At 58.6% G+C, this 24,093-nt stretch overlaps 1 protein-coding gene across 1 annotated transcript in view; it reads right to left on the reverse strand.

Moving 5' to 3' along the window:
* Nucleotides 1–24,093, reverse strand: part of EFNB1 (ephrin B1) — a 49,185-nt gene that overhangs the window by 13,245 nt on the left and 11,847 nt on the right. Inside the window, exon 2 of the mRNA XM_075762982.1 lies at nucleotides 5,137–5,414. Within this exon, the coding sequence (XP_075619097.1) occupies nucleotides 5,137–5,414 (278 nt within the window). The remainder of the gene's footprint in view (nucleotides 1–5,136; nucleotides 5,415–24,093) is intronic.

The raw sequence follows: 24,093 nt of genomic DNA on the forward strand, positions 1-24,093 counted from the left end.
AGCAAGAAAAGCAAGTACGGCAACATGTCCAAAAAAAAAAAAAAAAACCAAACAAAAAAAAAACCCACCAAAAAAAAGGCAAAAAGCAGGATGATCCTGGCAGTTGGCAATATATAGGTGATCCCCTTCTCCACGCTGAAGCGCGAGCTATGGAAAAACGCTGACGCAGAAAGGCCCAGGGACGAAGCCTATGTCGCAGAGGCAGCAATGGTTTACAACAAATAATTACTGCCAGGTTAAGTCTAATTGCATCTAAAAACAGAAACGCAAGACAAGGGGTTTAAAGAAGCACTCAGGGTAATATATCTGGTCTCGCTGAATCCTGCTGCCAAAAAGCGTTAGATTGGATTACGAACATTATTACATCAAAAATGGATTGAAGGGCTTAAAGACGAACAATAAACAGCAAACGTATTAGATTTATGGGGCAAACATCTACCGGGGCCTTGCTTTTGCTTTAGCGTTTTCATCAAACGAGGTCTCCTTGCCTTCATCAGGCTCACAGGAGAGGTGGGACGCCGCAGCCGGGGACGTGGCAGAGGGACGGGCAAGAGATCCCACCCGGGAAAACCCCGCAGGGCTGGTCGGCCAAGCCGGGAGCTCCTGCTCACGCCGCCCCGCTGCCGGGACATCGGGATTAATGCATCTCTATCTCGGCACCTCATTACCAGAGATAGTAAAACTGGAGCAAGTTCAAAGAGTAGCAGCAAACGCAATTAAGAGCTGGAGTGAGTTAGGAGGGGAGGTGGAGAGAGCCGAACCTGCACGACTGGCTAAGCCGGGGGGGGCGGCCGGAGCTGCCCACGAGCATCCCAGGAGCAGACACCAGGACTGGGGGAAGGCTGCTTGAGGAGGACATGGACAGCCAAGGAAGCAGAGAAAATCATCAGAAATTGGTCAAAACCAAAGCTAACGAGAAATGTGGGTACGGTCAGGCTCTCAGACCTGGGGCAGATGACCTGCAGGTACGAAGCAGGACCCCCACCCCACCTCTAGGACAGCACCGTCACAGAACAGTCCTCAGCTTTCATCTTCCTATAGCCTTTCGCTCCTGCTAGCCCAAAAAGCAATCGGATGGATTATTTTTAAGCAGTCGGACACATTCTTCTCTCCAATTTCAGCCATTCACAAGCAATCCGCTCCACAGGGACGGAGGGAGCAGTAACCACACGCCTGCTAATGAGCCAGAAGCACCTTCTGCCTTGATGAGGACAGCGTGAATGATCCAAACCTCACCGCCAGCCTGGGGAACGGCGGCATCACTCACATCCACACACAGGTCTGCAAGTACAAGCTGCCCTGGAGTCCCCATCGACCTTCCCAGGAGCCAGCCCACGGCCTTGCGCTTGGCAGAGAAACCCCCACGGGACTTTCTTTTGGGGCAGAAAGCAAGTATTCATTCCTGTTAGAGCTCACCTTCCTACCTCCCACGCAGCACGGCAGGAGGAACCGCCCGGGAGAGCCACCACCGCACGCTTCCCTCCGTCTGCCCGCGGCGTGCAATGCTTTTGCAGGGAGGGGACAGGAGACTCCCACCCAGACACCCAAGGCAGGCAGCGAGGCAGCTGCAGGACACCAAGGACGGAAGAAACCACCAGCTGCCCTGAACCCAAAGTCTGCCATGGACCAAAACACCCAATTCCCAAATTCCCAGCTTCCCTGCCCTCCGAGGGCCCTGTCCCAGGGACGGTGCCCCATGTCCTCCACCGAGCCTCTGCCTCTGGTGCAGACCTGCAGGCAGGGGCTCCTCCATCTTGTTCTTCATGAAAAGGCTTAGGAAGAGGCACCAGCCCCGGGAGAAAAGATGCTTTTAACGAAAGCCTGGGGCTGGTGTGGAGGGGCTCGGAGCAAGGCTTCGGAGAGCATGGATGGGGAGAGGTTACGTTCGCTTTCAAAAGCCTTTTTCATCGCTAAGCCGAGGGCTGGGGCCGTGTCCCTGCGTGATAAAAGTGGCCCTAAACAAGGCTTGGCGTATCCAAGGCGAGGGGGGGGAGCAGCCCTGAATGGCGAGGGACCCCGGGAAGCCCCCTGGCTCCGGCGAGGAGGTTTTCCAGCTGCCTGGGGAAGGGCGGGGGGGGGGGCAAGCGGCACACGTCCCGCTGCCGCCCCGCTCCCCTCTGCTTCAGCATCGCTTCCCCCGGCTTAGGGCTGACTGCAAATGAAAAGGAAGAAAAAAACCACCCTTTTGTGTGTCAAGGCAAAGCTTGGGGAGAGGGGAGGGGAAAAGGAAAAAAAAAAGGGGGGGGGGGAAGACAACATGTGGGTGGTCTGCTCGGGAGACTTTTGACTTTGTTTTTTTGGCTATTTTATTTCTTGGCAGAAAGAGCTCCTGGGGCTGCTCGGCAGAGGGTACAGCCAGATCACAGGAGCATCCTCGGCCCACCCAGGGGCCAAAGTTCAGCTGGCAGCGGCCGCTCGCTCCCAGCTCCAAGGGGGCTCGCATCAAAGCGCAGAGGAGTCAAGAGAAATTAAAGTCAGAAACGGTCCAAGGAGGGGGCAGAGGGCACTGCCGGCCCCCCGAGGGGAGGGGGGGGACCTCACAGGGATGCTCTGAGCATCCCCCGCTCACTGCATCCTTCTCCCAGCCCTGTACAGGCTCCGAGATGCTGCAACAGGAGACCGGGATCGGGAAATAGAGGATAAATAGGATTTTATGGCAGTCTCTGGGGATATCCCCCGCTTTGGGATGAAAGCGGGATTGTATTACAAATACAGAGAATACTTCTGGATATGGGAGAAGATTCCCATTGCTGGTAGCAGAATCATATAAAAAACCAGATTGGGCAAAAATGCAGTGAGTTTAAAAGCCTCAGCCAAACCTCCAACGGGACGCACAGCCGGGACTTCGCAACCTGCGCTGTGCCAGCAAAATCCCGGCCGTGCATCCCGTCGGAGCTGCAGCGAGCCGGAGCGATGCTGACCCAGGTGTGCTGGCAGCGTCAGAGGGGAGCTGGCACCGGCTCAAAGCCGGGGGGGCCTTTGGGGAGCCGCGTTTGTACTCGGCAGCACGCCGCCGGCCGCTTGTGAGAACGCCACTGAAAGCTACGGGCGGTTGATTTAACTTAAGCAACAGCTTTCGTGTGAAATGCAAAGCAGCTCCTTAAAACTTGTGCAATTCAGAACCTGGTAAATCCTCTGCCTGCCCTGCCTGCGCCTTCATGCCGGACTGTGGTGCAATGCCAGGGACCCCCACGTTTCTCCTCCCCGGAGCTTCGTTAGGCCCCTGCGCTCGCTCTGGGGAACGTATTTGTCTTTGGGGGCTCTCTGCAGCCTGAGGGTCCCAGGGGATGCAGCGGTGGGGCACGAGGCAGGACCCCGCTTTCAGCCCTCATTAGCTTGACGACCGTGCCAGTGCTTGAACTTGACCCTCGAGCAGAGAGGAGCCGCTGAGCGAGTGCTTCAAGATGTTTGCCTGACATACAAAAGGCAGGCTCACGGCCGTGCACTCAGCCCCCTCCTCGCTCACTGCAGGGAAAGCTCGCTGTTGAATCAAGCCTCGCAGCAGCCGGGGGACAGCAGCAGGGCTGACCTTTGGGGGTCCCAGAGCCACCAGACTCGAGACAGCCGCGGTGATTCATGGCAAAGGAGATGGGAGCCTGCAGAGGAGCTGTGCCGGGGCTTTTGGCACCCCCAGCCCATCCCCAGGGCGTCTGGGCTTGTAGCCAGGGTTGCCTGCACCCCCAAAGGCTGAGAAGCTGGTGACCCCAGCTGTGCTCCCCCCAAGTGACACCGGGCAGACGGCCCCAGAACCGGCCAGCGAGGGTGACAGAGCGACGGTGGCTCTGGGGAAGAGACCGGCCCCGCCAAACGGTGACTCAGTCCTGCACAGCCCGCGGTCTCTGCCGTGCCGAGCAGGCTGAGCGGGTTGTTGTGCCAGGCCCTCCCCGCCGTCACCCCTCCTACGGCCACACGGTGCCGGGCGCAGGTGTCCAGAAACCCCTGCGAGCCCCTTCGCCACCACCCTGTGCTCAGCCAAAGGACACAAGGGACGTGCCGGAGCCCATCCTGGCCGTTTCCTCAGCGCCAGGTTTACTCAAACTATTCCACAGCAAAACGACAGGCAGCTCCAGCCCCAGGTAGGGCTCACCGGGGAAATCCAGGCTGGCAGCATCACCGCGGCACCGCGCTACGGCAGAGCACCTCCTGCCCCCAGCTGCCTGCAACATCCTCGCTACCCCCTCTGAGGGCAAAGATTTCAGGCTAAAAATACACTGTTTACCGACTGGAAAGCACCAGCTCCCGCAGCTCGGCGCTCGCCTCCCACGCAGGCAGCTGACCTCTGTGCGGGGCCGCTCGCCGTCAACCCCGTGGCACGTGATGGCGAGGGGAGAGACGAGCCGTGCGCGGCCACCGTGCCCTTTGCCGGCTGCTCCGCCGTGGGTTCACACGCGATGCGCCGAGCCAGGCGGAAACAGCGAGGTCGAGGAGAAGAGCGAGCCGGCAGGCATCAGCAAGCCCAGCGCTGCCAAGGTACGGCCGAGCTCCCCCGAGTCCTCCCTCCATCCACGGCGGAGCCAGCACAAGCGGATACATCCCTGTGCAACGGTTCCCTGCACACACGGACCCCTCCGTGAAGTTGTATTATACCGAGAAACAACGTGAACAAGGCGGTATGCAGAATTTTACAGCCATTTAGACCACAGCAAGGACTGGGCACCACTGGCAGCTCCCCACTGCTCTCGGAGGCGGCGCCCAGGGGGGAGGACGAGCATCTCCTCGGTCACCGTTCCTCCCGCTCCCGACTGCCCCGCCGGGAGCTCCCCACGGCCAGCCCTACAAGAAATGCACTGCAACATCTCCAGCCTCGGAGGAAAGTGGCGGCAAAAAATAAGCTCCAGGCACACGCTGCCCCTCCGTGCCAGGGCTGACCCCGGCGGGGGGACATGGTCGTGCTCCCGGCCGCGGGCAGGGGCAGGGCAGGGGGCACAAGGCTCAGCAGAGCAGCCAGATACAGGCCGGTGACCCGCTCGGCCAGCGGCACATTCCTCCCTCTTCTCCTATCCAGCGGGAAATATTTTCCGTACGTGTCAGCTCTTTGCACCGGCCAAGTCACGAACAAGCGCCTGGTGACAATCTCCAGGACCCCACGGCCCCCCCAAGCTGGGGCTGGCGGCGAGGAAGAGGAGGGCGACTCACATGTGATGAAGTAATCCTGCTGCCGCTTGAACTCTAGGCCCATGTAGTTGGGGCTGAACTCCTGAAACTTGATGGTGAAGCGGATCTCCTGCTCGGGCCGGTTGCACGTCACCAGCACGTTGGGGTCCATGACGGTGCTGCAGGCATCTGCCTGGTCCTTCTTCACCAGGTACAGCTTGTAGTACTCGTAAGGCTTGGACGGCTCCGCCTTGGGGCAGATAATGTCCAGTTTATCCCCAATCTCCGGGTAGATGACCAGCCCCTTCCCACTCATGAACCTAGAAGAGAGGAGGGCGAGAGGTTAGCCACACGCTGTGGGGGCCATGCCAGCCCGTCCCACCCCCTGCAGAGCTCTGCTTTCACACCATTTACTTCATACTTAAACTCCGCTGCTTTCTCTCCACAAGATGTTTTTTGACACCAAAATAAGTTCTCCTCTTGCCTCACCATCACCGCATGTGCGAGGAGCCGGCGCGGGCTCCCACCACCAAAGCCAGGGGCTCGCTTGGTCCAGCCCCGCTCCCCAGCCCTCCTGCCACGACGAGGGTGAGCTCCCTTCCCAAACCCCAGCCTGGCACCCAACGGGGAATGGAGTCTTCCCACAAAGGGCTGCGGAGCGGGCGGGCTGGAGACGCCGTGGCCCTGCCCGACGGCCAGGCAACGAGCTTCCTGCAGGGACAGGCGATAATTAGACATGGGGAGAAGTCCTGACAATGGGGCGCGGGGAGGGATCCCTTCCACGCCCCGGCTCCCCGAGGAATTCCTGTCCTTAAATGGAAGGGAAGGAAGCATCCTGCAGGACAACTTCTACCAAGCCAGGCTCAACGGCGTGCCCAGGAGCGTGGGAGGACCGGATGGAGAGGAGCAAGGAGGGAGAAAAGCTATTTGGGGCTGGAAGGCAGGGCATTGCGAAGGGAAGGAAGGCAATATGCTGATAATTAGCATTCAGATTTCATTATTGTGGAGCAATGCTCTGATTTTTTTTTTCAGTGTGAAGTAGAGGATTAGAGCAACAAGGAGGGAAGCAGCAGAGCATCTACTTTGATGTAGGCAACCTAACGCGTTCTTGATAGAAGATAAGGTGGGAATGGATGTTCCAGCAAAGTTATCTCTGCTGCAACTCCCTCGCGTAATTTGGGCACGGCGAAAACCGAAGCGTGTGCTTCGGCAGGCTGCACGTCAGCGGCTTTCCCTTCCACTCCCGGACATGGCCGGTCCCTGCCCCATCCCACCCCAGCAGCGGGACGGGGGGGGACACGGCCACGAGGACACCCTCTCCCCCCAGCCAGCTGCACCGGCCGAGGCTGCAGGCACCACGGAAGGAAGATCAAATGCACAAGCCCAACCTGCTCCGTGGCTCGGGTACAAGTCTTAGCAAGAAGCCAGGGAGCTGAAACCAGCGCCGGAGCAGCCCAGGCTCCAGGCCTCTGGCTGCGGGAGCCCCAGACCTGCACACCGACTGGGCTGGCAGGAGGCAGGCAGAGCCCGAGCCCACGCACACCCCGACGCCCTTGGCAAGGGCTCTGGAGCTCAGTGCCAGCTGTAGCAGCGGGAAGGACGGACAGGACAGACAGCCAGCCAGCTGCACCTCTCCGCCAGCACGGAGGGGGCAGCCCCGGCACCCGCTCTCACCCAGCCCCAGGAGCGGAGGCAAAGGGACATTGTGGGGGTACGGTCCCTTTCACCCACGCTGCTCCGAGCGCGGGAGCTGAATGCAGGCGGGTTATCTGCCCCATCCTCCCTGCGCGGCTGCGGCTCTGCCTCCACCCCGAGAAGCACCGTGGCGGGGGGGGATCATCCCGACCCCTGCACCACCGGTACACTGGCCGCACCTTTGCCATGCAAGCTTGCAGGGAGCAATTAAGTTTTGTAAAAGTCGGGAAGAAGGCCTAACGAAAGAGCAGGAAACTTCGCCCCTAAAGGGCCCGTGCAGGTGGGATGCTGCACCGTGCTGTCGGCACGGCAGAGCCTGGCTCCATCCCCGGCGCTGCCGGCAGGTACGCCGCGCTTCGCCTGAATGCTACCAAGTAGGTCAGCTGGCCCCCGGCCAGCACGCCGCTTCCAAAGCCTCGGGAGCGATAAAGGCTTCCCCCACCCACGGCCGGAGCCCTGACGCAATCCCGGGAGCCGTGCAGCAGGAGATGCAAAGGAGCCCCTGCCCCTCCCTCCCCACCCCGCGCCAGGCCGCAGACATGCAGCGCAAGTGAACACTTGCACGCTCGCTCACGGGTTCCCACCCCGAGAGGCAGCTGGATCCCACACTCGTTTCTCCACGGCTGGGCTGAGTCAGAGGCTTTCTGGCACAGGACTCCCAAGTGACTCAAATTCCCTCCTCCAGCCCCTGCCAGCTCCCTCCTGCCCAGAAGATGCCAAACAGGAAGCCACAAACAAGTAAAGCAGATGTCTCGCAACGCCGGAGCGGGAGGAGAAGGCTCCTATCCACCCCTCATCTCCATACCAGGAGCACCTATCACACCTCCTTGGCCAACACCTGCAAACCGACCGGTCCACGAGCCCTGCGCTGACGGCACGGCCCTCTGGGATCAGGTCAAGCCGATTTTTAAGCAGGGGAGGGGCCATAAAGCAATCCAGGGAGCTGAGAACATCCCAGCGCCACATCCTGTTGGCACTTCCTTCATCCTAGAAAATTCAGACGAAGGCCTACGTTTGTTTTATTTGTTTTAAGAATAAAATTACGAGCCGAATTTCTTCTACGAAGGCTCGGTCCAAGCTTCAGAAGCACACAGCTTCTGCCTGGGAATTAGCCCAAGAACATTTTCCAAATCTCCAACATGAAAAACTCGAGCAAGACAGAGCTACCAGCCAAAGCAGGCGGCTCTTCACCGCACGCCGAGGCAGCGCTGCGCGGGGCTTTTGGGGTGCTCCCTACAACCGCCACACTCCTGCCCGCGCACACGTTTCACCCTTTGTCCTCCAATTTCCCTGATTTTTCCTCCTCCGTTTCCCCATTGGCGTCTTCCCTCTCTCCTCTAAAAGCAGGGCTGTCTCCCAGCCGAGAGGCCGGGCAGCACGAGCGGTGAGGATAAACCCCCGAAGCGTACGCCTTCAAAACCCCTCTCACTGCTCTTTGAGCTCTTAACCACACATCCAGACTTTTCCCCCTCCCCAAATTTTGCTTTGTCACAAGCAACGGCTTATGAGGGTCATCCTAGGAAGACTGAAAACGGCTCCCATCAGGCAAGAGGCCAGTTCTCCAGGAAATTCTCCTTTAAAATACAGAAGATGAAAAGCAACGTTTATCACAAGAACAGCAGAGGAAAAAAGCATCCAAAAAATTGTTCCAAGTTGCCCGTACGCAGCATTACAGCAAGTTCTGGGTATGAGAAATTTTACTCCAGAAGGACTGTCAAAGGCAAAAAAAGAATTACGCTCTTGACTTGTCTTTACAAGGACACATCTTCAAATTTATCTGAACTGGGAAGAATGAACAGATCTCCTCTGAAATTAATGGGGAAATTCACCGGGCCCTCAGAGCACGTGCTGTATCCATACGTTACAGTTTGATTTCCGAGTTCTAAGCGGGAGAGGTGAAAGAAGAATAATCGAAATTCAGCTCACCCTTAACGCTGGCACTGGGGCACGGCCCCAGACACACGCTACCAGACAACTTGACTTTGGGTCCGGCAGAGCAGCAGGGCACCGAGAGCGGGGAGAGCTGCTGCTCAAAGCCGTAACCTCCCGGCCCCAGTTTCCGACCCCGTGCCTGGGACACGAGCAGACCCCTGCCCATGGTCTGTCCCAGCTCAGCACACCAAATAATTATTTTTTTTTTTTTTTTTTCTGCAAACTGCAACCAGCTGAGCAGAGCGTGCCAGGAGGGGAGCGCTGGCCTCCACTCCGGTTATCACCAGCTTCAGCACTTAAAGCCCCTCAGGGAGATTTTTGGGTGGCACCTGCCCACCCGCAGAGCCGTGCTGGCTGCTGAGGAGCATCCCTGCCGCCGCATCCCCGGCCCCCAGCGCCTGTGTCCCCCCCCCCGGCCCCGCAGGTTCCTTGGGAGTGATCAGGTGGCAGCGTCCAATTTCCTCATTGTTTCGGGAGGTGTTTTCTGATGGGAAAGGTGAAAAGGGTATTTGTGAGCCTTGTAAACCGATTCCTCCGAGTTGGGTAAACAAGGGGAGCTCTGTTGGCAGCGGGATGCCGGGATACCGGAGCAGAGAGACGGGATTAAAGAGCAGCTTCTCCCCTTCCCCAAGCTGGGGGGCCGCTGGCGGGGACCCCCAAACCCGCTGCAGACCAGGCAGCCCCCCTCTCACCAGCACGGAGGGCTAATCCCCACTCAGGGCTCCAAAAAGCTCCAGTGGGACCTGATGGAGCGACCTGGGGGGGGTACAAGTGGGACCTGCTGGAAGGGCCACGGACTTGGCCAGAGCCCGGTCTGAGAGGCGGTTTGCTGGGCGAGGAAGAGGAACAGGGCGATAAGAGAGGATAATCCCTTGAAACACGCAGTGGGCTGCCCAGGGAGGGATCTGCAGCCCCCGCGTCCCCAGGCTGTGCCCAGGCAGGAGGTGAAGCCACACCACGGCACGGCACGGCACGCTCCCCTGAGGAACATGGACCAGCCTGCAGTGCCGGCTGCTCCTTCGGTTCAACCCCGACGTGGCCAGGCACAGACCCACCCGACAGCTCCGCACACCGGGGGTGACCGGGCCCCCTGGTACAACCACAGGCAGGGGACACTGTCCTTCCACCGGCAGCCAGAAGCTCGCACCTCAGCTTCGAGGAGGAGAAGCCATGTGGGAGGGTGGTGGGGTTCCCGGCAAGCCTCCTGCCGGATCACAAGCCCGTGGCTCCCCAGGCTGGCCCGCGGGACACCAGCCGTGCCAAGGAGCTCCGGCATCTTCGGGGTTCCTGCAACCAGCAGACCCCAACCGGCATCACACAGGGATGACCTGCTCCATCCCACCGCTGCTAGAGGCTCAGCGAGCCCAGGAACACGGGGTCAGAAGGAAAACCACACAAGTTTGGTTGGAGCAAGCTCAGGACTCGGGTTGGGCACGATACCTCCTTCCTCCACAGACACACACCACCCCACACCCACCACGCAGGCTCATTAACCGCAGACGAGCTAACATGTTCACAGCACCTGCTGCAAACACAAGTGTCCTGCAGATAAGCTACGTGGCACCTTTACAAACACCCTAACAGTCCTTCAGCTCTTCCTGAGGGAGAACATGACCAGTAAATTGCTTGAATATATAAATTTTTTAAAAGAACGTGTTGACACACTTTCCAACAACCCGTCTCCCCCCGAGCCCAGGCACTCCTTGCACCACGTGAACTACAACATCTTTGGGGCAGCGTCGCCTTTCCCCATGTCCAAGAAACACGATGCATCTCACTTTATTTCAGGCTTTGTAGAAAAACAGAAAAACATTTAACAACAACCTCCTCCTTGGAGAAGATGCTCTAAAGCATTAATGCTGACATACATACAAGATGACATATGCTAAATGCTGTTTTCTTCAAAGAAATCCAAAAATAATTGCATCTTACAAGGAGGACATCTACTTCTGGCAGGGAAGGCTCCAGGAAGGATGCCGATGCCCAGCAGAGCGAGGTGCTGCGAAAGGAGGGCAGCGATAATGCGTACGGCATTTTCTAGCAGGCAGGAGCTGCGTTTTCTAGCAGGCAGGAGCTGCGCGTTTTCCCGGTGTCTGGGCAGCTGAAGACCAACGTTGGCGCAGCTCTTCATACCCACACGGCACGTGGGTCCTCCCAGCAGGACCCCGGCTCCCAGGAGGCACCGCAGCTCACACCAGCTGGGAACCACCATGGAAAAGGGAGGGGAAACGGCTCTGCAAGCTAGAGATCCAGTAAAAAAGCCAAACATCTGTGTACAAACTGGGCGCATTCTCCTGGAAAACGCTCTGAAACCTGTGAGAGCTTCACCGATGCCCAACTGCACACAAAATTAAACGCCTGACTCTCTCTGCCTCACTCTTACTCGTTTTTCTGGGACACAGCACCACTGTTTTGCAGCAGCTGCCCAAGACACTCAACCACCGGCTGGAAATCAGTCCTGTCCCCGGAGGAGTCCTCCAGACCCTCCGATGCCGCAGAGTCGGGTCACACTCCAGCCATCGGAGGGTCCCTCCAGAGCTCACGCTCCAGCCACCACTCCAGAGCTCCTCCGGTGACACTCAGCCACCTCTGCGCTTGCCAAAACCCACATTTTCACCCAGGACGAGACTTCAAGGGGTTGGTAGGAAATCCAGGGACCTTACTTGGGCGGTACCTTCACAGCACCATGGCTGAAGACAAACAGCATCATCAGACAGGGACAACTGCACGGTCCGCCGTGAGCTTGAACCGAGAGCATCAGATATCCTGTCTCGGGTTTTCCTGGTGATACCCCAGCAGCGGGGGTCCACGGCCAGCCCCACGGGACACCGCACCCACCACCCAACTCGCTTCACCTCTTGAGAGCCGAGGAGAATTAAAACACAGGAATTACATACTTCATGCAACAGCCCACCTCATCCCAGTAACACCAGCAGCATCCACAGCCCTTTCCAGGAGCGGTGCTGGCACCCGGAGGCAAAGGACCCTTTCTCCTTTTCGACTCCCATTAAATTCTTGGGAACAAAGATATCCACGAAAGGAAGTTAATTACAGCTTGAACAAAAAGGTTCCCCGCTCTCCTCTGCCTCCCGTCTGTATCTGCCGCCTTCTCGCTTGTTCAGTCGAGTTATCCGTCACCGCGAGAGAGGGTAAATAGGAGCACGCGAATCCCCCCACTTTTAGATCCCACTTCTTTTATGTGCTCTTCTATTATTAGCCTCCTTTAAAAAAAGCCTTCGATTTTTTTTTTTTTTTCTCCCCCTGCTAATCTGCGTATAATTATTTTCATTGCCCTTCTGCAGACCTCTTCTATTTCTGCTGCATCCTTTTGGAGCCGAGGTGGTCAGCACAGAACCCAGCAATTTCAGGTAATTCTTTCTGAAAACAGCCTCCTATCTCCTTCACTCCTTTGGCCTCTGCTGCTCAGAGAGATCTTTTTCAGCTATTCAAACCGGCACCTTGCAGCTCCCCCCAGCTTACATCCCCGGGCAGGGGGACCTGCCTCTGCCGAGCCCCCGTGGCCGCCCCACGGGGCCGTCCCGTCCCGTCCCCCTCCCAGACGCACTCTAAGGCCCTTTTTCCACATCTCGGGTTTAATGAGGCCCATTCAACCCTCCCAAAGACAAAAGGCCCTTCTCGTTTCCAAACGGATTTACACGACGCATCAGTGAGGCATAAACGGGTCGCCATGGCAACCTGCACCCGCCCCCCCCCCCCCCACACAGGGATGCCATTTTCTAACTCCACTGCTCCCCAAAACCCCCCTGTTGCTTTACTACCAGCCGTAAGGCTCGTCACAGGCTGGTAAAAACACCTACCCCACCCAAAAGCGACCCCCCGCCCCCCCCGCCCCAGTTGCCAGGGATGCCATTTTCTGAGATGAACTTAAAGATGCTGGGGCCAGCGCCCCCGCCAGCGCTGGCACCCCGGGGTAAGCTCTGCGCCGTAACCGACTCCGGGTCAAGGTCAAGCCAGGGTCCAAATTAAGCAGAAGGCGAGGGAACCCCAGCTGCAGGGGGAAAATGAAAGCAAAACACCCCTCTCTGCCCAGAAAGAGACGTGATGCTCAAGATGGCACAGGCCAGTCCATGCTCCAGCCCCGGCTCCAGCCCCAACTCCGCTCCCCGCGTCTCTCTGCGGGGAAGCCGGTGGCTTTGGCGATGCCAGGAGGCCACTCCAACACTTCAGCGTTAGTAACCGCAGATCTCGTATCCAAAGCTTTGTCCCCTAACTCTCCCTACCCAGCTTCGATCGCTGAAGGCCAAGCGAGCATCGTGCTTACGGGCGCAGAGCTGCCTGCGCCGGCCGGGAAGCCCGGAGATCCCATCACGGCTCTCGGAGCTTTGCTCAGAAGTTGCACGGTCCCTGCTGCAACTCTGAAGACCCTTACAAAACGTGAAGGGGGGCAGTGCAGTTGTACCTGACTAGCAAATGGAGAACGACCAGAGAGAACCTATTTTATCATGAGATTGCACATAACTGCAGTCTTTCTGCAACGGGAAGCTAGGAGGAGAACCCAGGATCCCACTGCAAACCTGCAGCACCCAGAAGGGTCTGGTCTCCCCCTCTCCAGCGCATACCCCTTGCCTAGGGGAGAAGAAATCCGAAGCAACACCACACAAGGGCTGACTCAAAACTTCACCCGCTACCACCACCCAGCATGTTTCTGCTAGAGGAGATGCTCTTCAGCCAAAAAAGCCACCCACCAAGCAGCAAGGCAGTCTCTCCATACAGATTCCTGCTTTTCCTGTCCCCGCACCAGATGTCACGGCAGAAGAAGTACAGATGAGGGACAAGTGGAGGTCACCAGGGAAAAAGGACGATGCCCACAGATCTGCTCGGCCCTCTGTACCAGTTTGCCGGCCGCCAAGCTCAGGGTTCTGCTCTGGTCTCAAAGACTTTTGGACCAGGCGGTTCCACCAGCGGTTCCACCAAGGTTATCACCAACCAGGAAGAAACCGAGCAGAGGAGGGCTCCGGCCACCGAGGATGCTGCAGAAAACAGGTCAGCAGCCAGGCTTTGGGAAAGCAGGCACGGGTGCCACGGGGTGCCAGCCACACCTCAGTGCCCATGGCCGGTGGCTGCCACTGCAGCCAGTGACATCCCCGGCCCCACAGCCGCCGGCAGCCAGGGCCGGCCCCGGTGACTCAAGAGCCCTCCTGCACCGCGGGAAGGACCTTCTCCCCGAGCCGTCCAGGTAATTAGAGCGTGGCGAGGGTACGCGCCGCCGGAGAGCATCCGAGCCCCGGACTCCCCACCAGCCCTAAAGAGGACAGCCGATGGAGAACCCATAGCGCTGCCTGACCATGGGTGGACAGACACCAAAGACACCGGAGAGCAAGCTCTGCCATCTCCCCTGCGGCAGGGACTGGCAGGTCGGCGTTTCCAGCCACCGCCCCTCCCGCCCGTCCTGTCGGCCGCCCACAAACACCCAGCAGAGGTTGGGTGGCTTCGGGCCTCGTCCCGCAGAGGCCAGAGCCACCGCAGAAACCAGCGGCGCAGAGCCCTGCATGCCGGGGCTCACCAGAGGGGGGTTCCTGTGCCCCGATCGGTGCCCCCCACTCAAGATGGGGATCTCAGGGCTTTAATTGCCTCCCCAGCACCCTGTCCGGGTGCTCGCTGCCTCCCACGTGGCTGAAGATGCACGCGGAGGGCGGGGGATGACGGGGACCACCAGCGCGCCGGGGCTGAGCGCTGCCAAAGGCAGGTGGCAGCACCCACCAAAAAGCGAACCTTTTCCTTTGTCCCCTCCTTTTCCTTTGTCCCCTCGAGGGCTTGGCCAAGATGCCTCCCAGTGCTCATCCACCACTTAAGGGGATGGCTGCCGACCACCCCGTGGAGAAGGAAGAGGAGGAGGAGGGCTCGCAGCCCGTGCAGGAGCCAGGCGCTGATGCGAGCGGCCACGTGCTGCTCCATCTCCCCACCTCCGTGCAGCACCCCGTGCATTCAGATGTCGCACCCAAACCATGCAAACAAATGCTGTTAATCCAAACCCTGCGAGGGGGGGGAAAAAAAGAAGAGCTGGTAATGGAGGGAGTTTGGAGGAGATTTAATTGGGGCCAGTCCGCTGGCGCAGGCTGCTGCTGCCACCTGCAGCGCTCTCCGCAGCCGGTGGCGTGTGGCTCTGGGGACCCCCGGCTCCCGCCAGCACCAGCCCGGGGTGCAGACGCTGTTTGGGAAGAATAAGGAGCGTTGGGGGGTCCCCCGGGCTCGGTCCCCGCCCCACACGCACCCCTGCAAACTCATTATTTTTCAGCACAATGAGCAACTCCGCCAGTGATGGAACCAAGGGGTCGGCCGAAAAAATAAAGGGGAAAAAAAGAAGTCATATTTTTCCTCCCTCAAGTAATATTGTCCTGCACATCCCCTCGGAGAAATAAAGACAAGCCGAGTTATCTAATTAATGCTGTCAAGAAGCGGGGAGGCCGGGGGCCGGGGGGGGCTGCCGGCAGCCCACAAAGGCGGCGTGGGGAGCGGTCTCCCCGCCGCCGCCACCGGCATCTCCCGTCAATGGGGCCCCTCGCTGGGAGTGAGGTAAGAGGGGATTCAAAGGGGGGTTTGTCAGGGGTTTTGTTTTTGAAAACGGGGGAGGGGAAGGGGACAGGGCTTGACAAGAGCTGACAGACAACTGAACAAAACCATAAGGGCCATGAATGGCAACACGGCTCTTTAATTGGCGTAGGAATGGAGAGAGAAGTGAGACAATGAGGCGCAGGCAGCAGCGGCGGGGGCCGAGGCGCAGGCAGCGAGCGCTCACCTTCTGCCTGCCCGCACCGCGGCTCTGCCACCCCTCCTGCCCGACTGGGGTATGACAGCTGGACAATGCAGCCGCGACCACCATCCTCCAAAACACACCCCCAAAATCCCCAAGGAAAGAGGAAAGCAGTGACCAGCGGAGCCCGGCACCCCGGCAGGCATTGCAAAAGCCAGACGGCACCAGAAGCGGCACGAACCCGAACCCTGGGCGCGGGACGCTGCGGATATGAAATGGTCCGACGGAAGCAGATCGGGTTCCCCCGCTCGGCCCCGTGTGTTTTTCGGCTTTGCTTCGGTGTGGATGCCCGTGCCCTGGCTGCAGCCCCGCTCATCCGGAGGATGGGGGGCCGGGAAGGGGAGAGCGGGAGAGGCAGGTTAAAAGGGAACAAGGTTGGATCAGCGGGGTTCCCGCTCCTTCCCTGACCCCTCCGAAATAAGACGGAGGAGATTTCGGCTCCCGGTTCCAAAGCAAAGAATTACTTTGGCAGGGGACGTGGCGGCGGCCGGGCGCCCACTTGGAAGGGAAAGCGGCAGCGGCAGGAATATGCCCAAGGAACCCAAGAGCAAGACCTCCCCACCAAGCCCCGCTAATTGTCATGCAGATTAATCCCCAGGCGGGACAGAAAGGAGGCAAACTGCAGCCCTCCAGAATGCGGGGCTGGGGGGCGCGGGAGAAGGCGGCCGGGGGGGGGGGGGGCTCAGCCCACCAGACCTGACACCAACCCTGGTGTCTTCCGCAGACCCCCCCTTCCCACCTCTCGCTTTTCCAGCTCCATTGGAAAAATGAAGAACTGAAAGCAAACAGCCAAGAGATGAAGTTACAGCCTGCGGTTAATCCTTTGCGCGAGAGGAAGCCCCTTCCTCCCCGCACCCCCCGTACCTGACGCCCCGACTAACCCTGCGCCCCTACAAAACCAGTTTGCAGCTGGGAGCCCCAAAACCAGTCCCCTCCCCACAGCTGGGTCCCCACGGGACCGCGGCTGGGCGTGCTCCCGCACCCCGACCCGGCCAACACCAAGCGCTGCAAGTTGCTGCTGCTGCACCCCCGGGGGTACGGGAGGGGTCCCCAAACACCGCGGCTTCCCCCTTCACACTGCACCACCTGCGTCTCCAAAGCAAGGGCGAGGGACCAACCACCTGCACCCACTTTTCTGAGGACTTCCACCAAAATAAAGCCCCCACCCACCCTGGGGAGCGGCGACCCCGCTTGCGAGCAGGTCCCCGGGAGGGCTGGGGCTCAGGCTTGCCCCGGGGAAGCGATGCTGTGGTTTGAAGGATTAATCCCAACATTAGGAACCGGGCAGGGAGAGGAGAAAACCCGGCGGATGGTTACCCACAGCCCGGCTGCGGGATGCCCTGCCCTGCACCAACAGGTCTCCCGGGTTTCACCAGCCCGTTGTCCCCGGGGAGCAGCGTCACCCCTCGCCACACCGCCGTGACTCACTGCCGGGCCCTTTGATCTCCCGGCTCCCAGATGTGGCCAAACGGGTCCGGTCCTTCTGGCTCGGTCTGCAAGCGCCATCTTCCCAGGCAGCTGCAAATCACCATCCCTCAGCCCTGGGTGTCATTACCGGGAACTCGCTCGACTGCAGCCTGCCTTGTAACTCCTTAAAACCTTCTGAACCGCCCTGTTATAACCGAGCGCATGTGCACAGCCGCTCCGGCAGCTGCCCGCTGCAGCCCAGCCGTAACTGCCCCAGTCACCAGGTCACACAGTATTCCTCGCCTCTGAGTCAGCCCCATCACCGTCACGCTGCGCTTGGCTGTACGGGACCTTCAGCCCCACACCACGGGGGGTGGATGGGTCTGGGTTAGGTCTAGGAGAAAAAGCTGAAGATGAGTCATAGGACCTCAAAAAGATTTCCCCCCACCACCACCTTTTTCTCCTGCACACAAACCGTGAGCGATCACCACAGCCTGGCGAACAAGCTCTGCAAGAAAGCGTGAATCCAACCTCTACCTCAGACTGTGCCCCTGGGTGTCACTCAGCAGGGAAGAAAACTGCCCCTTTCTCCCCAAAACCTCTTCCTAGTGCTGCCCACGCTCCCTCTTTACCGAGAGGTCCCGTTCAGGCACAAAAGACGCAATTTTCTACATATCTACTGCCTGTGGCAAAGAGAAAGACCCTCCTAAAGGCTTCAGTGCTGGAAGGGGCTGGAACCCTCTGTGCTCCCCCCCTGCCTGTCCCTCCAGCGCTCCCAGTTTACCCAGTTCAGGGCTGGTGGGCACAGCGGCCCCTGAGAGAGGGGCCAGGAGAGAGGCCGGCACAAAACGAGAGTGTCAGGTTTAAACCTCTCCTCCTGCCGAAAGAGATCTGGCTCGTACTTGCTTTTATTTTTAGGCCAGCTACACGTACAGCTGCACTTTAAGAGAAGGTGGAAGCTCCTGCTGGGAGCAGGACAGGAACCAGAAAGCCCACCACTGTCTCGGTGCCGGGGTGCTGCCAGACCCGGGGATCTCGGGACGCTGCTCCTCTCCGGGCCCTTCCCCAGGGACAGCCCCAGACACTGCCGGGACACACAGCCCCTGCGCCCAGCCGGGGCTTTAACAAGGCACTAAGGAAAGCTCGGGATTTAAACCTAAAATTACACCGGCCCTGGGGAGGAGGAGGAGGAGGAGGGCAGAGCACCCAGCCTGCACCCCACTCCCCAGCCACCCTCGCCTTCACCCAACACGCAGCAGCTTCCAACTGCCCGCGGACGGGGAGCCCTGGCAATCCTGCCCCCCTCGAGACGGGGAGCCCTTGAAATCCTGCCCCCCCCCGAGACAGGGAGCCTCCAACTTGCCACCCATGTGCAGGGCAGAAAGCTGACGGGATGCTGCAGGAGAGACCAAAGTCTCCCCCCAACCACTTCCTCCCCTCCCGCCATGTTTTGCTGCCAGATGCGATTCCCCAGAGCTTTCCCCCCAAAATCCCGCTAGCTCAGGCACTCCCGGCTGTGGTCCTGGCCCCACCACACACCGTGCCACCGGGCTGGGGACACGTCCCCACCGTGCCACCGCACCGGGAGCCGGAGACAGCCGATGCTGCCGACCCTTTTATTGCAACAAGGCATTTATCGCAAAGCACAACGGGGACACTGCCAGCAGCGGGGTCTGCCCCACGCCGGGGACAGCCCCGACACCCCACCGCTCCCCCCCAGCACCCGCACGGCGCGCGGAGCCGGGGGTGTTTGAGGGCGCCGAGGGGACACACGCTGCCGGCAGCCGTCTGCGCAGGGCTGCAGCCTGGGTGGCATGCTCGCTGCCGCGCACTTCGAACCCCAACACGGGGCGCAAGCGCTTGAAGCGACCGGAGCTGCGAAAGCAAACGGAGATCAAACGCCCACCTTGCACGCATGCGGGCAGCAAAGGTTTCGGGGGACCCACCAGGAAAGGGGGGTCATTTACGAGGCCTTAAAAAAAAGAAAATAAATCCCAAGCAAGCAGCAGTGCTGTGGAACCGCCCCGGTCCAGCCCTGCAGCCCCCAGGACGCGGGCAGGGCTCACCCCCCTCCACACAGACCCCACAACCTGCCCTCGCTCGCCAGACCCCAAATCGCCTCCCCGGCCCCCCGGGACCCTCAGCTCTCCCCTCCCTTTCTGCGTCCCTCTCCCAGCTCCTGGAAGGCCCTTCCGAAGGGCTCCAGCCGCCAACCGTCCTGCTTTACTCCGACGAGCTAAATGCATTTTAGCCTTGCTTTGCATTTAAGGTGCTTTTTTTTTTAAACTTATTAAACAGAAAGTTCAAAACGTTTGCAGTGACTGCGACGCACTAATTTAGAACTTACTGCGATGTCGACATTGCATTAAGTATTTCTGTCAACCGTGAGGACACACCATGTCTATGTAAGAAATTACACTAGCAATTATAGCTAAAGAGGCATGTAAAATTTAAAAAAAAATTTTAATGTATTCAGAAATGATAACTGACATTCTTATTAGGATTAATCTAATTTTAGTAGAGTCATTTATATCCTGCCTCTGGATAAAAAATGAATTTCAATTTTAAAACCTGGATAAAAACTGGCATTTTAAAAAAAGTGCTTTTAGAAGTCACCCTGCATGATTAAGCGTGATGATAATATGAGAAAGCTTCACAAAAAGCTTTGCCATTAAAGAAGATATTTGTTAAACAAAACGGAAACAGATATTTATCAACCCGAACAGACTATTCCAGGCTACCTCGGGACCCAGCACTGCCGGGCGTTGCTTGTGGTCGCAGGTTAGTGGAGAGCAAATTGGCAACCGCAGATAACGAGGACAGGCCAGGAAGATGCTCAGGGCTGGGTCAGAGTTTTACCTCCGGGTGCCGGGAGCACGGGACGCATCCTGCGCCCACGAGCAGGGAAACGCTAGGCACCGGCGGGAGCGGTGCTGTGCACGGGGCACTGAGCTTTGCTTCGGGCCCGAGCAGAGCCGCAGGCAGGCTGCGGGCAGGCTGGGGCTGCAAACGCGGCCGTAGCAGAGGGAGGGCAGCTCGGGCGCTGGCGTGGATTAGCTGTCTTGCAGACAAAATGCGCTGCTGGCCTCGTGCGCCGGTCTCAGCACGGCTGTAACTCGACGGGAATTGACAGTTTGAGTGATAAAGGTCCTGGCAGTCTCCGTTTCCCAGAAGCAGTAAGGGGGAGCAGGACAGCGTCCAGGCAGGACAGCCCCCGCACCACTGACAGACCCCAGGGTGGGCACAAGGAGCCACTCTGCTCCCTGCCCCGACCCACCCGAGGAGGATGCCTTCCCTGTCGTTTCCTGATGCTTCCCATTACGTACATCCTTAACAACAACAAAACAACCCCAAAAAGCACATAACGTTTACAGGACGCAGCTACCCCAGGCGAGAAGCCAGCTGAGCTGCCTCCTCCAGGCACGCACGCCGCTCCACGTCCCCCCGTCCGCCTCCTCCACGGCAGCGATGCTGCCACGGACGCGCCACGAACGCCACCCACCGCGGCACACCAACTCGAAGACGTTCAGCTGGCAGGGGAGCGTGCGGGGACAGGACGGGACCGGGGAGCCTGCTCGCGGCCAAGGACGGGAGACAGGGCACCCAGCACCAGCCGGGGCTGGATCCCGCTCCTATCACCCGCAGCCTCCCCGTTTGAAAGGCATGAAGCACATAGGCAAGACACATAATGATTTAAGAATATGGGGAAAGAGTCAAATGCCAAAGGGGGGGGGGGGGGGAAGAGTCTTGGGTTGATTATTTTATTTTCTACTGACAGTTTCAGCCACAATGGCCAATAAATCCTAATTACAGATTTTAAAAATGCTTCCTGCAGACACTTGGACCATCAAGGCAATTCTAGGCTCCCATAACTCCCGGTTTATGATGGTCATACATGTCAACTCTTCACAGAGCCCAGCATTTCAATAAAGATGACCATAAACCTAGATTAGAGATTAAAGGACCGACTCAGAAGTTCGTCAGAGGAAGAAACAAGTTTCCCTGCAATTGCCTTGCCATTTTTACCAACTAACAGTTCGCTTTTTTCGACGGTTTTACACCGGCAGTAAATTTTCGGACTGCTGACAGCTCGGTGCGCAAGACAACAACTCAAGGAAGGCGAACGCGGCAGCGGGGATGCACAGGGAGGACGCGAGCCCGGCCGACAACACGCAGATGAGAAGTGACAGGTCTCCTCTTGGGCTACCCATCATCTGCCACGGCACGGGGACGTGGACGCCGGCTCCGACCGACCTTCCCTGTTCTCCCCTCCCAGCTCCCCGACCTGTCAGACTTCTCTCCGGGGAGCAGCTCTGTCCTCATTTCTCCTCCTCTCGCCTTGGCAGGGTCAGTAGCTGCCAGGCAGGAGCACGCGAGCACACGGGAAGGCAACAGGAGACCGGTGACCCCCCGAGGGTTCCCCGCTGCCGGGCAGGACCAGGGACCCCGGGGCCGATGCACACAGCGAGCATCCCTGGCCCCCGCCGCTGGCAGCCTCCTCATCCTCAGCTTGTCAAAGCAGCAGCAACAACCACGACGGAGATGCCTTTTAAACGATAAACACCGTGCGTTTATTGTGCTCTTGTTTCCTGGATAAATGTGCCGCTTCCTTTTAATAAGTGCTCTCTTAGGAGAAGGAAAAGGGAAAAACAAAAAAGCAGCCGAAAGGGTGGAGGATGACTCACGGCAAGGCCACATCTCCACAAACACGGGAGTGTGCCAAGGACGAGGGCTGGGATCAAAAGGATGAGAACGGATCAAACGTGAGCCCTCCCCGGGGAGGGGAAAGGTTTGCGGGAGCTGCCGGGGGGAGGAAGGTGGGATGCAGCCGTGCACTCCTGGCCGCCCGTGGTTTGCCTGGCTGGGTTGCAAGAAGCCATCTCCCTTTCCCGAGGTCCAGCCATTACCGTCACATTTTGAACGGAACTCTCCAGTTGTTTGATTTCACTAAGACTCACCCACGGCGCTGCCCCACGCCGGGACACGGGTGGTTATGAGGATGGGGAGGACCAGGAGGAACTGTGGGTGCACCCAACGAGAGATGGAAAAAATGCCCTTTTCCCCAGCAAATCAAAGAGCCGAGCCCAGAGCTCAGCACGCCAAAGGGGACCGGTGCCTCTCAAAGTCTATCAAAAAGTCCCATTTACATCAAAATGCACTTCCAGACATGCTTCAATTTTACTTTTCCCCTTTCATCTCCTTCCACCCTCCCGCCCCACCTCGCAGCCCTATTGTACTCGCAGCATCTCGTGCAGCGGAGAGGGCCGAGCGGGCTGCCAAGAAACAGGAGAGAAAGGGAAAAAGCTTTAAACTAAGGGAGAAGCCGGAATGGCTCCTGGTCCCGCTCCAGCGGGAGCTGTGACCCCCTCTCCTCCCGCCCGCTGCTTGGCGGCTGCCCCGGGGGGACGGTGCTGGCCATGTCCCCATCACGGGGACGGGGACTCGGCTGCCCCAGCCGCCGCTGCCGCCCGGGCTTTCTGGTCAGGCTCCGGTAACCACAGATGGTTTTAATGAGCTAAAACAAAAGCCTCGGGCAAGGGTTGGAGAATTAGCAGTCCCGCACCGCTCAGCACCCTCCCCTCAGCACCGCCGACCGGCATCCTGCAAACCTCTGTCCCAGCAAGGCGGTCACTGGTGGCACTGGGACAACCGGACAAAGCGCTTTGGGCAGGACTGCAGATCCCAGCTGGTGACAAAGTGGATCGAGTTTAAGCACCTCCCTCTCCAGATCAGTCCTAAAAAATGCCAGGGCAGCTGGAACATTTCCGCCCAGTGCCACGCTCTCCAAGGCCGTGTCCCACCTGCCCTCCTCCCACAATCAGGATTTAACGAGCTTCTTTCTTCTCCCAGGCCTGGCCCCAACAGCACCGCGCCCTCACCAGCAAACTTTCGCAAGACCCTTAGAAACAGAAGCGCTTTCCCCCGGCTGATTGACAGCCAGGTCCAAGAGTGAAGCCTGCTCCGGGTTATGCGGTTTAATTCCGGCCTAACCCATCAAAGCCCAGCTCTAGCAGCACAGCGCAATCCCGATGCCTTTCACCAGGCTCCGTCCACCTCCCTGACACGGAGCTTTTCCAGTCCTCCCTTCCTATTGTCAGCATCTATTTTTAACCCCAAGCATTATTTCTCCCTGTGTGACTTCAGACACTCTCCGGGGACGAGGTGGAATTGCTGAGCTGGTACCAGGCAAAGTGACTCAACGCTCACCTTGAGAAGCGCTACTGAAATCACAGGAGTAGTAAATTTTTCTTTCTCCTTCCCACCAAGCTTTGTCCGGGGCTAAGAGCAGGGGAAATTGCAGGGGAATATAATCCACGTCCATCAGCAAGCAACACAACAGCAAGCCATTCCGCTCCCTTTTCTTCCCCAGCACCTTTCTCATCAGCTAGATTTACCTCTAGGGCAGTTACCTTGGGAAAAATCCTCCATCAACACCCATCGCCGGTGTAAATCAAGGTCAGAACCGTAACCTTAAAATAGGTCTTACGAGTTGAGGCTCCGATCTACCAGGCAGGGGAAGCAGCTCGATAAACACGCGGAGGCACACATCCCCGGTGCAAAAAGGAGGCGGCGTTTTCCTCGCGGGGCCCTGGCCGGGCCGAGCACGCCGGATGACAACGCTTCATTACTCCCTTTCAGCTGGTCCTCCCGGCGCTGCAGAGCAGTAATTAACAAGAAGGTCAGCAGCGAAGCCCTTCAAGAATCTCTACCTTCAGGGGAGTTTATCAAAACAACCCACCATTTGCCTTCTTCCAATTCATAAAGCGCGTAAACCCAACGCCGAACGCTCGGAGATGTCCCGCTGCGCGAGCAACATGTGTGCTGCGTTAGCCAGATGTTTACGTTATTTGGCATTAAGAACCAATAAATAATCATTAATAGTATTGCTAGCAACGATGCTCTCCGCAAGAAAGCCCGGATGCCAAAAAACACGGTGTTTACGGCACAAGCATCCCGAGACGGTGCGAGCCACGGGGAAGCCGGGTTCCGGGAGAACCGCCTGCCACGCACAACGCAGCCGGCGCTGCCAATTCCGGATTGCATCCCCAGCCCCGCAGCACTCGGCATTTCTCACAAAGCCCCAGCTCAGGGGCTGGGACAACTGGGAGAGCCGCAGCTCAGGAGCCATCCCGCTCCCACGTCCACACAGGACTGCCCCGGCAGCCAGGAGATGCGGTGAAATCAAGAGCCAC

The sequence above is a fragment of the Balearica regulorum genome, chromosome 11 (assembly GCF_011004875.1).
Source record: "Balearica regulorum gibbericeps isolate bBalReg1 chromosome 11, bBalReg1.pri, whole genome shotgun sequence".
In the NCBI taxonomy this organism is placed as follows: domain Eukaryota; kingdom Metazoa; phylum Chordata; class Aves; order Gruiformes; family Gruidae; genus Balearica; species Balearica regulorum.